The sequence below is a fragment of the Astatotilapia calliptera genome, chromosome 5 (genome assembly GCF_964374335.1).
Source record: "Astatotilapia calliptera chromosome 5, fAstCal68.1, whole genome shotgun sequence".
Taxonomy (NCBI): Eukaryota; Metazoa; Chordata; class Actinopteri; order Cichliformes; family Cichlidae; genus Astatotilapia; species Astatotilapia calliptera.
Genome location: NC_137426.1, coordinates 21,449,329 through 21,463,199, shown reverse-complemented (window position 1 = coordinate 21,463,199; position 13,871 = coordinate 21,449,329). Strand labels below are relative to the sequence as shown.

General features: G+C 41.2%; 1 protein-coding gene across 1 annotated transcript; it reads right to left on the bottom strand.

The window, feature by feature from the left end:
- Positions 1-5,400: 5,400 nt before the first annotated feature.
- On the bottom strand, positions 5,401-13,649 carry gata2b (GATA binding protein 2b). Its single transcript, XM_026168013.2, has 6 exons — positions 13,510-13,649; positions 12,839-13,265; positions 11,684-12,271; positions 9,850-9,995; positions 7,214-7,339; positions 5,401-6,391 (listed from the first exon to the last, which is right to left on the bottom strand). Exons 2-6 carry the CDS (start codon positions 13,062-13,064, stop codon positions 6,110-6,112), a joined length of 1,368 nt encoding a protein of 455 aa, XP_026023798.2. The 5' UTR covers positions 13,065-13,265; positions 13,510-13,649; the 3' UTR covers positions 5,401-6,109.
- Between the last annotated feature and the right edge of the window lie 222 nt (positions 13,650-13,871).

The following is a 13,871-nucleotide window of genomic DNA, read 5'->3' as shown; positions in this document are numbered from 1 at the left end:
CTGCACACAGTAAATCCAAATTTTTCTACAGTTGTAAATAAGTAATTTATCTCCGTTTATCACAACAGAAATCCTACAGTGCTACAATGTGATTTGCTGTTTGTTTTTGTCTAAAATAGATTGTTATTGTTAACCTTCTGGAGTCAAGAAGAAGGCCCATGACCGATTTAAGATAACCTAGCAGCAACCACCCTCACTGAGGCTCGTTTCAAATTGCGTTAAAACTGCAGACGTGAAAACTGCATACCGGTTTTTAATCCCAGCAGTGGAGTGATGTGGGTTTTATTGACAGTTGGATGCATATAATCTTATACCACAATTACAGAGTGAATCAAACACAATAACTGTGCTTATGTTGTCTATGTTGTGAGGACATGTAGGGCTTAGTGCTTATGATGAACTGAGCAGGTGATCTGAATGTTCTGGCTCCATAATGGTCAGGAAATTCCTACAAAATGTATTCAGAAATGTGCATAGTCAACATATTTCTTTCTTTTTATCCATAACACATGATACCTAACATGTTCCTGTTGTGCACTTTCATGCTTGCCAATGCACTGCTTAGTAAAATATCAAATTTATCCTCTGTGATCGGCATACTTGTCTTTCTCTCTCTTTATCAGCAAAACAAATACAGAAACTTTGTGAGGTGGTTTCAGTTCAGTTTCATGTGAATCCATATGAACTGTCTGTCGTCTCCAACCAGCACTTATGTTTTTTTTAAAAACATGTACTTTATTGATCTCGTGGGGAAATTCCTCTCTGCATTTAACCCATTCACTCAGTGAAGCAGTGGGCAGCCACCAATCAAGCGGCCAGGGAGCAGCGTGTAGGGATGGTAGCTTGTTCAGGGGTTTTGAACCCCTGACCTTCCGATCATGGGGCCACCACTCTACCTACTGAGATATCCCTGCCCCAAAAATCATCCGCCCTATTGCCGAAACCCAGGATTGAACCAGGGACTATATTATATTACTAACATACTTTCTGGATGCCAATATGCATAAGTTGTGGACTAAAATAAAACTTGGGCTACAGAAATAAAGACACATAATCCTTCAAAAAGTCTGCTTTGATTTAAAAGCTATAAAAGTAATCTCAGCAATATTTTACTTTTAAATTTTTTTTTTAATTTCTGGTTTCATTATAAAGTACTCTGTGATTTTATCTGTGAAAAGTGCTATATAAATACATTTTACATACTTACGTACAATATAATCAATTTTCTAAAGCTGAGACTATCCAGGAAATCCTAGAAAACTTTTAAAATATAATTTCTTAATTTGCGTGTAATCATATTCTCACTGCTTGCCTGCTTTCAATTCAGCAGCTGCTCCTCAATAAACACAACCATAGTTCAGCACTTAAGGATCCAGACCTAATCTGGGTGAGTTGTTTTCTTCCACTGCTCACTGACACCCCCTCCCTTCATCATTATTAGTTTTCTGCGTTGGGTTAAACACTGGTCCTTTTACCTTTCATCTCCTTTATCACATCGGTCTGCTAAGACTCCTCTGAAGTCACTTCTGTCCTTGTTTTTGATTCCAGTAATTGAATCTAGTAGAAAAACAAATGGAGTTGTTGCAATACAGGTGGGAGTTATAAATCTCACTTGTGAGGAGATTTAGGATGCCCACCCAGTCCTAAACCCTCCCCAGAGAGGTTCAACTCTGCAAAATGACTCTCATTACTTGGCTGCTTTTTATCTCCTATTTATAGCAAGTCTCGTGTTTTTGCTTTGTCATATTTTTGGGGCGGACGTGGCCTTTTAAAAGGGTCTGTGAACAAGTCTGTGGGAGGCCTTGGAAGAATAACAGAGAAAGTGCTTCCAAGGTGAGAGGTCGTGAAAGTCTTGAGATGAGGCCGTAGGCTGCACTTAGGTTGACCCGTAGCTGTACGTCTCTGGGCTCGCTGCCTCAGGCGAGGACACCCTTCAGTTTTCTTAGGAACTCCTGCACTCACAGACGCCTCATAACTCTGATATGCATCAGAGATTAGAGACGGAGACATTCTGACACGGAGTATGTTTATGCTTGTTTACATTCTTACTGATTGTTTTCACACTAATTCCATGCTTTTTAAAAATCCATGCATTTTATCCTTGTTTTGTGCGATTTTAAAATCGGTAGGCAAAAGCTTCAGAAATTAAAATCAGCTCTAGATACCAAACACTGCAGTTACTGTTGGGTGTTAAGGTTTCGAGTTAGCTCGTGTGGCTGCACAAACACACAATAAAGTGTTTCTTTAACTGTAAAGTATTACTTCTGTTCACTGTGAAACAAAACAGAGGACAGCCCTGTGAAATATCACCAAAATATGAAATGATTCTAAACTCCTTGTGCATCTAAATTGTGACTCAATTATGTAATTTTTTAAGCTGTATTTGTGGCTTAGTCATCTAAAGCAGATCTCAGGTTATTTGGATTGGTTTCTATAATGTCTGTGTGCAACTAAAACCCAGTAACAGCTTTAAAAGATAAACATTTTTGATTAAAAAAAACAATTATTTGAAAAATATGTAAATTGTATTCGTCTTACATCACTGCTATATTAGCAACAGTCTGTCAAGAGTGTATTTCGTAAGAGTGTTATCGAATGAGCAGATGCAACTGGTTAAGTAACGATGGGAACATATGGCTCAGCCAGCTCCATTTCTGTCAACAGCACTAATCTCCACTGCCAAGTAAAGTAACCTGTTTATTAGAAAGTGCTGCTTCATGACAACAAAGGCTAGAGGGGTAACTCAAGCACAGTGAAACTGTACCATTGCATTTTACTGCAAATGCCAGCTTGTAAAGATGGAGAGCGTCAAAGAGGTCAGTGGGTGGGTTGGTTACACCATGACATGCTGCATGTCCAGGTCAGACAGTGGGTTTTTTATTTTTGGTTTTACTCTCCCGAGAGCAGTCAAAACAATCTGTAACCACTACAGCAGCACATTATAACCAAGTTTAAACTATTATTAATATTTAAATACGTTAGCAAGATAACAGCATGCACAAACAAACATTTGGAGCCAGCTGAATAATTTGGTTTCCCCTTCCTTTTTAGTGTCTGCCATGCTGAAATTATTCACACACTGCCATTTGGTGCTGAGCAATTAGTGTAGGGTGGAGGACCTGGGTTTGAATCCACTGGATGGCTGAGACTACATGTATGTGGAATGTGTATATTCTCTGTTTGCTAGCACTCTGGCTTTCTCCAACAGGCTGATGTTATATGCCAGGTTAATTGGTTTATTGATTATTCTAAATTGGCAGCAGGTGCAATGATGAGAGAATGACGTCTGTCTCTATGTGTGAGCCCACCTGTGATTGACTGGTGACCTGTTCACAGTGTACCCTGCCTGTGCCCTATGGCAACTGAAATCATTATTAAAATTGATGAATGTACAGTTGGTGTTTGGTGGTTTTATCAGAGATTTTTCACAGGGAAGGAGCATTTGGTTGTGGATTTTTTGGGGTTGAGCATGCTTGGGACTGCTTGGGTTTAGTACCTGGAATTGGCAACATATCATTGCTCACAGCTAGAACACCATTGTGAAAGGACCGGTTCACATCAGGTGTAGGCAGAATTCGAGGAGGGAAGAATGAATAAAACAATACTGATACTCTCATTAAAACAGAAGATGCTCTAACTGAATTCCTCTGCCAATACTGAAAAGCAAATAAGAGAAACTAATATATTGATGTAGATGTACTAACATCACAATGCAGTTTGATTGCTTTTTTTTTCCTTATTTGGAGTAATTTCTCTTGTTCAGTTACAAGTAGGGATGGGTACCGGTGTGCGGTGCCATTATGGCACCGGTTCTGACATAAACGGTAGAAACCAGACCGTAAAGCAGCGCACATTTCGATGCTTTATTTCGGTGCTTTATTTCGGTGCTTTTTGTTCCTGAGATGTCACACACTTTGGATTCTAGCCAATCATTTTACCTTTGCAAGCGTAGTAGGCGGGCCCAGGTACGTACGTTCTTTTAGAGCAGAGCCAGAGATTAAAAACGCCCAAGGCGAAGCGGTCAAAGTCTGGCTGTACTTCACAGCAAAAGATGCAAACTCAGCAGCCTGCAACAAGTGCTTTAAGGTGATACTGTGCAAAGGAGGTAACTCCTAAAATATGATGAAACACCTGGCGACATATAGCATTTTGTTAAAAGCTGAGAAATGCGCCGTATTTGATAGCTTGCTGCGAGACCTCACACCGAGCACATCTACTGCGAGTGTAGTGCCTGTTATCGGACCTGGAGTTAGCAACATCCCCCCAAAACCCGAAGAGTAGAGTCCTGGCCCCTAGCCCTGCCAGTGTAGCAGAAATGATGAAGATGATGATGCAGCAGCAGCCGTTCTTCTCTGCGTGAGTAGCCTAATGTTGTTCGTGTGTAATTTACATTGAGTAGGTTAACCACGTTATTACATTAATGCACGTAAGGTGAACTAGCAAACACCGTCGTAGTTACATGGCTGTCTTCTTGTTTGATGGCAGATACTCCCTTCACCCTGGCCAAAAAGGCTAAAATGACCAAAGAAAAAGTGGGAAACAGTTAAACATGAGAGGTTTTTGGACAAAGTTTGTGTTTTTTCCTTTGTTTAAGCACTGCTTCCAGCCAAGAGTGATGCCATATATGCCCTATAGCTGCAGAAAAGGCTAACATTGTTATCTTTTTACAAAAAAACAGCTGAACATGAGAGGTTTTTGGACCAATTTTGTGTTCTCCATTCTTTAAGCACCGGTTTGAGCACCATTTGAGCACCGGCATCGTTTCAAAAGTACCGGTTTGGTACTGGTATCGGATAAAACCTAAATGATACCCATCCCTAGTTACAAGGATATCTTTAAATCTAATTGAGTATTGTATTTGTGACATATGAGCACACTGAGAAGAAACATAAACAATAAAGACAATAAAACACACCTTCCAGCAAAGACGAATGGGATGAAACAACTTCTTTGGTATAAAAGGATTTGTGGATTTATTTTTTATTTAAGAATAAGTTTATAAATTAATATCATGACGGAAATAAGTGTCTTTAGTCACAACTCCTAGTTTTATATATATATATATATATTTTTTTTTTTTATCGCTAACAGTATGCAACGACCACCCGATTTTGTGCTGTCTTACTCTGGGTGGTGTAAGATGAATATGATACAGGTTATTCTAAACACTGAAACATCAACATCAGTGTTGGAGGACCTTATGAAGGTAAAATCTCATGCTCCACTGAGGAACAAGAACACAGAAAGGATGCAGATCACCTGATGTACACATGTCTGTACCTGTGATTTGGACTGATGGAACTTTCATGAGGCGAAAGCTTATTTATGTGAATTTTTCGTATGTATTGCCCTCTCAGAGACTTTTATGTTTGATATTGACTGACAAAGAAAAAAAACAGATAATGACCATGATTTTTTTATTTCTTAAGAGTATAAATGTTGACCTGCTCAGACAAAGCGCTTCAGCTAAAAATATATTTATAACTGGGATAACAGTATCCGTATTATGATTCAGGTAATATAGTCCAAAAGAAAGAAAGAAAATAAATTATCTGAATAACAATATTACTTATAATAACAATAATTATAATAAACAGTGTCAAATTAGAATTCATAAACTTTTTCTGTTTGCTTGTTTCTTTTGTGAAAATTCCCATAAAATCGTCCATGAGAAAAAAATCCAGCATATATTCTTTTAAAGTTGCGAAGGGGATCTCTCTTTCTGGGGCACCCCCCTTTTAGTCGCACATATTTACAATATTCACAGTAACTACGAACCTGTTCCGCACACGTTAAACTGCACTCAGGCCGTCAGCGGGAGCACAGGTTTGAGGTGCAATGACATTTTTGTGTTTACATGTCTGTGCCTGACTGAGAGGAAGCAGATTCGTTTTCCATCAAAATTGGTACCTATAGATAAGCAGTAAAAGGTCCTTGACCCTCATCGCACATCTTTTCTCCGACCCACCACTGGCATCATCAGTCGAGATGAAGACACACAAACCGGGTGCCTGTAACACTGTACACACAGTCCTCTAGTTTAGACCCTCATCCCACTTCATGTAACCATCTCAGATTCTTGTAGGCAACTCTACACCACCTCCCCCTCTCACCCCATCGCCGTTACCATGTTGGAGTGGTGTGGGTGGCTGAATGACGGGTGTATCGGGGTGGGCGTAGGCAGCATGTGTCCAGTGTGGCTAAAAGGTGGCAAGTGGCCCATGGTCATGTGACCGAAAGAGGCGGCGCTGAAGTGAGCGCTCTTGTCGTGCAAGCTTTTTGAAAACTCCTCGTAGCTGTCGCTGGGCCGCTTGCTCTTTTTGGACTTGTTGGACATTTTGCGGTTGCGTGTCTGTATTCCTTCCTTCTTCATGGTCAGAGGCCGGTTCACCTGCACAGAGAAAGTTTGGTGAAGAGGTGAATAATGAGGTTAAAGTTAGGTGCTGGAGCTCACACCTAGAAGTATTAAATGTTTGTGAAAATAGCAAAATATATTTCAAAAGTCAAAAATCAATTATGCATTAATCCATTCCTTCTTGCTTGTCCTGTCTGTAGCCGTTGGTTCCCACTGCAGTGTAAACCTTGTAAAGCTAGTTTTGTATTTACTGGACTATAATTTTTCATCAAAATATAAATCAATATATGTCAAATCAAAGAGGACTAAATTGTCCAGCTGTTGAGGACAGTTTTCAGCTGCTAATTAATACACAATACACTCCAGGGACTGGTCACAGCAACAGCATCATGAATCATGCATGGTGGATTAACTACAATAAACTGTAATGCACATGCATGGCATCAAGTAGCAGCACCACTCAGTGCAATTCACTAACTACAAGTTATAAACACTGTCAGTTTTTAAAAGAGAAATATGCACATCCACAACCACAGAGTCCTTTTTTTATACCTTGAGCTTTAATGCTATTCATATGGAGGCTGGGCTGGTGGCAGTCCCACTATATAACAGTCCCACCATTGTGACTCTCAAGGGGATTACGCCTACCATGGAAACAATAAAGCACAAAGAAAGAAAACACCAACGAATGCAACAGTGTCTGAGAGTAAAACAACCCTTTGTCTCTCTCTCTCCCCCTTTCCTCTCTGTCCTCTCCCTCTCTTTTCTGCCTCTCCTATCACTCAGCAATCAGGGTAAACTGCCCGCTCACTTCCCGTCTACTGGACCCCAAACTGGGGATCGAGGATAAAAACTTACATTGTGCAGTTTATAGTAGAGGCCGCAGGCGTTGCACACCGGGTCCCCATTCGCATTACGCCTCCAGAGTGTGGTGGTGGTCGTCTGACAGTTAGCACAACAGGTGCCTGCTCGTCTGGCTGCAGACTGGAAGAATAAATATCAAGCTCTGATTAGAGCACAGGAAAATAAGGCATGTATGCAGAAATCTAGAATAGACTTAACTTTCTAATCCAGTGATTTATACTGTTTTGTGACATTAAGGTCGCAACTGTTGACTCACAAAATTTGTTTTTATTGGACCATAAGAAAAAATAATAATAATCAAATTGTGGAGAATGCTCATGTTGTGTTCCCATGAGCATGTGTGACATTTTCAAATGCTTTGTTTTCAGTCCAGTGACATTTAATGATGACATTCGCTAACATGGAAGAATAAGAAAAACACAAGCTGGCAGTGACCGGGCTTAAAATCAGTGGCTCTTTGTGACCTTTACTAATAAAATTATGATTGATCACTAATTGTTATTATAAGAAAACAAATGTTTTGGTGACTAATAGTGGCAGCTCTGTTTAACTGATGTTAGCTAGCTCCTCAGTGTATTCACAGTTGATATAAAATGTATTATTATGATGTCATGTGGGAAATAGATTTTGATAGAGTATTGTGGTAACATCAGTGACTTCAAATTATGTTTATGCCCCGTTTTTAAAAAGATAAATAAATAAATTAAAAAGCCAAATGAATCTGGGGTCATACGTCACACCTGATTGCGTCATGCTTTTAGGTGAATCCTTTTTTCACTGAACACCATCATGACTCTAAATGTTCCAGTTATTGGTACTTCACTAAAAATTAAGTGTGACGTCGACACGTCGTTCAAGCATTTTTCCAGCTTTTTTCTTTTTCTTTTTTTTTCTGTGAACAGAGTGAAAGTAAGCGTACCCGGGGTGCACTGTGGCACACATCAACAGTTAAGCTTTGCCCCTTCTCCTTTTGTTTAATTTTTTTTTAATGAAATGTATTTGCTTTCCTTTCTGTGTTGTGGACGGAAAACCTGACCACTAGAAAGTGAGGTCTAAGCTTGCTAGCCAGTTAGGAGGCCGCAGGAGGAAGCTGGCACTGGCCCGCCGCTTTATCTGGACCGGTCAGATATCCGGATAGGAAACAACTGGAAGGCTTCTGAATACAAGACGCATTCGGAGCTCTGCGAGCCCGGGCCGACGTATACGGAAAGCATGCGTGATATATGATCGTATATGCATTTATTCTGCACTTAATGGCTTCGGGATTTTTTTTAAATATTATTATTTTTAGATAAAGCAGAGAATGAATCCTTTGCTATTATCCATCTCTGCTGAAAGGATTTAATTCGGGAGGTGACAGCCTTCAGCGCGCGTCAGCCCGTCTGATCAATGCAGGTTTTTCTCTGGCCGATTCACGTTTATATTTACAAGATTATTAAGACAAGACCTTCTCTTGTTTTGTGCTTGGTCTTAATTATTAGCCTTTCCTCATCTTCTTTACCATCTTTCCTTCGGTGCCAAGGTGTTTTGCGATGCTTGTATTTCGTCGTCCCTCCCGTAGCCAGTGGGATTTAAATATTACTTCTACAGAACGCTATTCTCATTAGAATAAATTACACTTTGACATGTTTAACTATCAGTTCCCTCGGGGGCTCCTAATGTATTGATCCGCTGTGCCTTTGGTCCGAGCTTTTTAAAGCGCTCTCCACAAATCCTGGTGTAAAGTGTGGTGGCCCACACAGCTACACAGCTGCCTCCTACTGCAGCTGACAAACTGTAAACACAGCAGCTGAGCAGCTGCAGGTGGTTCCACGAATGCATTTCAGGTACAAAGATATAATTATTTATTTATTATTATTTCATTTTAATACTCTGCAGCCAAAAGCTGACGCTGAAAAAAATACAAAAAGCTGGAAAGTAGCATTCTTGTTGCTTCTTTCCTTAAAATTAGATTTCACCATAACTGTGACTTATCTTGTGTTAACTGTGTTAAACAATTGCTAGATGAATTCACAGTAATCAGTGGGATGGGTGTGACATAAAGTTGGAGCTGAACGCTGACCTACTTCTCTGTGAAGCGGTTCATAATAGGAAATATATGTTGCTGATGATTCAGTTCTTTATTGTCCCTTTAAAACAATTTGTCTGACAAACAGCTTTGTTTTGCTTTGTTTACTTACACACACACACACACACACACACACACACACACACGCACACACATAATCTTTACTAAATCCCAGTCACCATACAAATTGTCAAAATATCAGCACAGCATATAGCAGCATTATGACCCATACAGTGTCAGCGAGGCTCCGAGTTGTTTTGATGGATAGTAATGATGGCCCTGCTATCGATGACAGTATCAGAAGTAGCTGTAATAATGATAACAAAACAATTCAGAGAGATCCACTCTGCGAACAGTCTGAGCTAAAGGAGCAAGAGGTGAGTGAGAAACACAATTCCTGGAAACTGATTGGGAAAATATAACTTTCCTGGAATTGTACCTCATTCCCCTCACCCTTCACCTTACACTCTTTTATTTACTACCCTGCACAATGCATACACACAAACACACACACATGCATGCATAGCCATTCAATTCCATATAAAGAGAGCAATGGACTCACCAGCCTGCGTTTAGGCTTGATCAGTGGTCTGTTCTGGCCATTCATCTTGTGGTACAGCCCACAGGCGTTGCACAGGTAGTGTCCGGTGCTGTCACGTCTCCACAGAGGTGTAGAGGTAGCTCCACAGTTTACACACTCACGGCCCTCTGAAGGAGAACACACATGGACATTTGTAAAAACTGCCACCTAATTTAGAGCTTAGCCTGCAGGCTGTATTTATTCTTGGTGTTGATGTGTGCAAGTGTGCACGGACATGTTTCATTTAGGTGGCAAGGTTGATGTGGCAGCTCTCCCAGCAGTTGTAATTCACACTGACAAACAACTTATTTTAAGCCCATTAAAGGTAAAATAATCTGCTTTTGTATCAAGTGATGGTTTATTTAGAGAAGAAATTAATATCTAAATGTGTTATACTAGACAATGAAGTGACTCTTTCAGAATTTACACTATCAGATGCACAAAGGAGCCAAAAGCTGACTTTATTGTTCATCTCTGCTTCATACTCAATTTCCAAGGCTTCAACATCAAGTCTTATTTTTCTTCTAAAATAAGTCTTGACATAAAACACCTGTAACGCTACATTAAATACATTTAATTATTTTCAAGTACTTAAAAAAATGGCATATAAGTATGTTGTTGTCAAAGAAATACACTTGTAGCCAGTTAGGATTTCATATGTCATAAGAATAATAATTAATAAAAAGATAGTTTGGGTTTCCCTGGACTTTGTCTCTGGTAACAAGTTGGTCAAACACAATCAGGCTTGAAGCTGATCTGTTATCAAATAACAATCAGGACAATGTATTAATGTCTTATGTAACAGAGAAGCGACTCTTAGCCTAAATACTGAGGTTTTTGGCTCCGTGCGCCTGCGGATCATCCTTTCACACCTCTGGGCTGGATCGCGCGGCCAGCTCAGGCAATTACAAAGTCACGCTCAACAAAGGAGATTTATCAAAGTGGCTCTGTGCTGGAGATCTGTGGAGTGTATATGCTCCGGTCTGTAACATCATTCCCTCCGAGAAAACGCTAATAAAAAAATGTATTTAGTAGTTGTTTTTCTACTTGTGTTTCACAAATGTGAAAAATTAATGAGGCAATCAGCACAGCGTGCACATAACAACTGACTGGCTGTGTTTAGTGTAAATTGCGAAGGAACTCAGTGCAGAATTAGGACGTAATTCATAAACAGACATTTTTTTTAATATATTAAACTGATTTATGCTCTTATAATGTGGATGACAGTAAAAGACCTGGGAAAATAAACGTCCTAAAACGGCGTCTAGTTAAGGTTGTATTCTCTTGGTAAATGGTGCTCCTGTAAATATTTAAAATTATTTTTATTTAATTTTATTTAATAGCAGCTATTGTGTTGGTGGTGATTCTAACTGTGGCATTTAAAAACTACTCTAGGTTTAATAAACAATTGGCTTGTATTTTTTTACTGACTGGCCATAATTACCGAGAGTGAAAAATCAGTTTATTATTATTAACAAATTGCGTGAATTTAAAGGAGGTTAAAAATCGCCAAAGCCAAACGAGTTACGCAAACCAAGATTTCTGTTTCCTAAGTAAAAAAGCCCAAACAGCAGGGCGCCACAGATCGTTTTAAAAACGCATACATCGCGGTGGTTTGTGATTTCCCTAGAGTTAAACATTCTTTAGGTTTAGTTTAGGCTGGTAAAAAAAAATTAAACTGAACCGCTTAAACAGCAGTCCTGCAATAAGATCGTTACATAAACCATAGACAGACTTTACATACAGGTTCTGGCTTTGTATTTTCACATTTACTTTGTTTTATGTGTGTATTTAAATGTGTGTGAGCTGGACTCACCGGTGCAGGACCGTGTCTTGCCTTTGTTCTTGGTAGTGAAACTGGATGAGCCCAGCAGGCTGCCCGGGTGGAACAGGCTGCTGCCGTACTCGTGGGCCGCTGGGAAAGAGTAGGGAGCGTACGTCGGTATGGGGTGGTGGGTGGTGGGGGTCTGGGCGTTCATGGAGGCCAGGCTGCTTCTCAGCGGACTGGAGCCCTCCATCTTCATGCCCTCTGGCAGAGACACTTGGTATTTGATAGATTCCTTCTCGTCGATTCTGGTAGTGGACGACGGAGATGCAGCCCCTGGATCCGGCGACACGTCTTTGGGTGGCGTAGGGGGGAAAGTGTACAGATGAGTGCCGGAGTGGGACGGCGGCGTTAAAGAGGATGCTGAGACCGTGTTTGAACTGCTGCTGCACGGGTAAACGGCGGAGAGAGCGCCGGGGGACGCAGAGCCAGGGTGGTGCAGGCTGGGCTTACTGAAGGGGCTCACGGCCCAGGCGTTGTGGTGGTGAGCCGAGAGGGTAGGTTTCCCTCCGTCAAGCCACGAAATCCCCGGGCTGTGAAGGAGATGAGGCCGACAGACCTGAGTCCCCGTCAGACGAGCTGTGAAGCAGAAGCAAACTTGTTATTGTGGAGCCGATTCCGACTGTGGCGGCTGCAGGTTTAGAGGCAGAAATAGCAAAGACTTGTTGATACACAGGCCTGTTAAACACGTTAATAAAGTAGCATAATATATTTGTAACAGAAATGACAACAGTATGCTCTGAACTATGCGTGCGTAAAAGCAGGTTAGGACCGCACTGTAAAAAACTTCTAATCTAATAAAATGAATAAAAAACAAATAAACCATCCAGACTGTGAAATACAAACATTTGGGTCAATGTAAAATGCCCCAGTTTATAAGAATCATAAACCTGTGAGTTATTTATAGGCAACATAAAATAGAAAATAAATTAACAGACGTTTTCACAACAACCTGCAGGTACATTTCAGGTTAACTACTGCCTTTTTAATGCCGTGACAAACATCAACTCAGCGCACATGTAGAAATGTGTTTTCTCTTCTGTTTCTGATAGACTCCCCATAAGCCAGCTGTTCCTGAGTTTCTGTGTTTATTGTGTTCGTTATTGTGTTCGTTGAAGTTGCACGCCTGCGTTAACTCCATCTTACCGTGCGCCTGGCTGTAGGACACTCTGGCCCTGGCAGGGTTGGGGTAGTATGGGTTTCCTTGTGAGTCCAGGTGATTAAAGAAAACATCCACCTCATCCGGAGGCAGGAGCTGCGCCGTGGGCTCCATGTAGTTGTGCCCCAGGCCGGGATGGTGAGAGTCTGGGTGTTGTCCGTTCAGCACGGCGTGGGGATGCACCCAACGGGGCTGATCGGCAGCCACGTCCATCTCTGTGACTCTCTGTAGCGCCTTCACAAAGTCAAACGATATCCAGGTAGGAAGGGGACAGAATACCCCTGAAATATCTCTCCTTCACGAGGTTTTCACTCTCGTCCACTCACAGCACAGAACTGGAGCTTTGGCTTTCGTCCCTCCCTAACTCAGCTCCTCTCCTCTCCTGAACATTCAGTCGAGTTTGACACTGGAAACCTGCAACAAGTAAACATCACAGGTTAATATTTAAAAAGCAGAGGTATTGTGCAGGCTTGTAGGCATCGGTGCACTAAATGCAGATCGTATGGATGAATCTGGTGCACTAATGATGCAGCGGTAGAAAAAAACAAAAACAACACACCAAAAAAACCTCAAAACACACATCATTCAACACATCATTCTTTACACCCATCAACGGGCTGATATTCTGCTGTGCGACAATAAGGTAAACATATCTTACCTTTGACAATATTTTATCTACAGTATCCGGTCGGGTGATTCCTCTTTGGAAAACGGCTGTCTGTCCGCGTTTGCTGCTGCAGGTCCTCTACAGTTTACGATTGTGTTTGTCAGAGTAAACTCTGTCCACTGGGACTTAAAGCAACACGTATAACTGTGGCTGACAGCGCGGGGCCTGGCTTGTTAAGCTCATAGGCGGAGTCTCCAATAAAGCTTGGACCCAGCCAATTGAAAACTACCTCCGCAAAACCTCAGAGGCAGCGCCTGCGCCCAGAAAATCACGGAGACATTTCTGTAATATTCCTGCAGACATTGTCTGGCTGCTTGAGGCCAGGCGTGTGCAACTTTTATTGAATTTTAGGT

Coding starts and splice junctions, on each gene's coding strand:
- gata2b (XM_026168013.2), bottom strand. CDS start 13,064: ATGGACGTGGCTGCCGATCAGCCCCGTTGGGTGCATCCCCACGCCGTG. Junction 9,996..11,683: donor CAAGACACGGTCCTGCACCG/GTGAGTCCAGCT, acceptor GTTCTCCTTCAG/AGGGCCGTGAGTGTGTAAAC. Junction 7,340..9,849: donor TCAAGCCTAAACGCAGGCTG/GTGAGTCCATTG, acceptor TTATTCTTCCAG/TCTGCAGCCAGACGAGCAGG.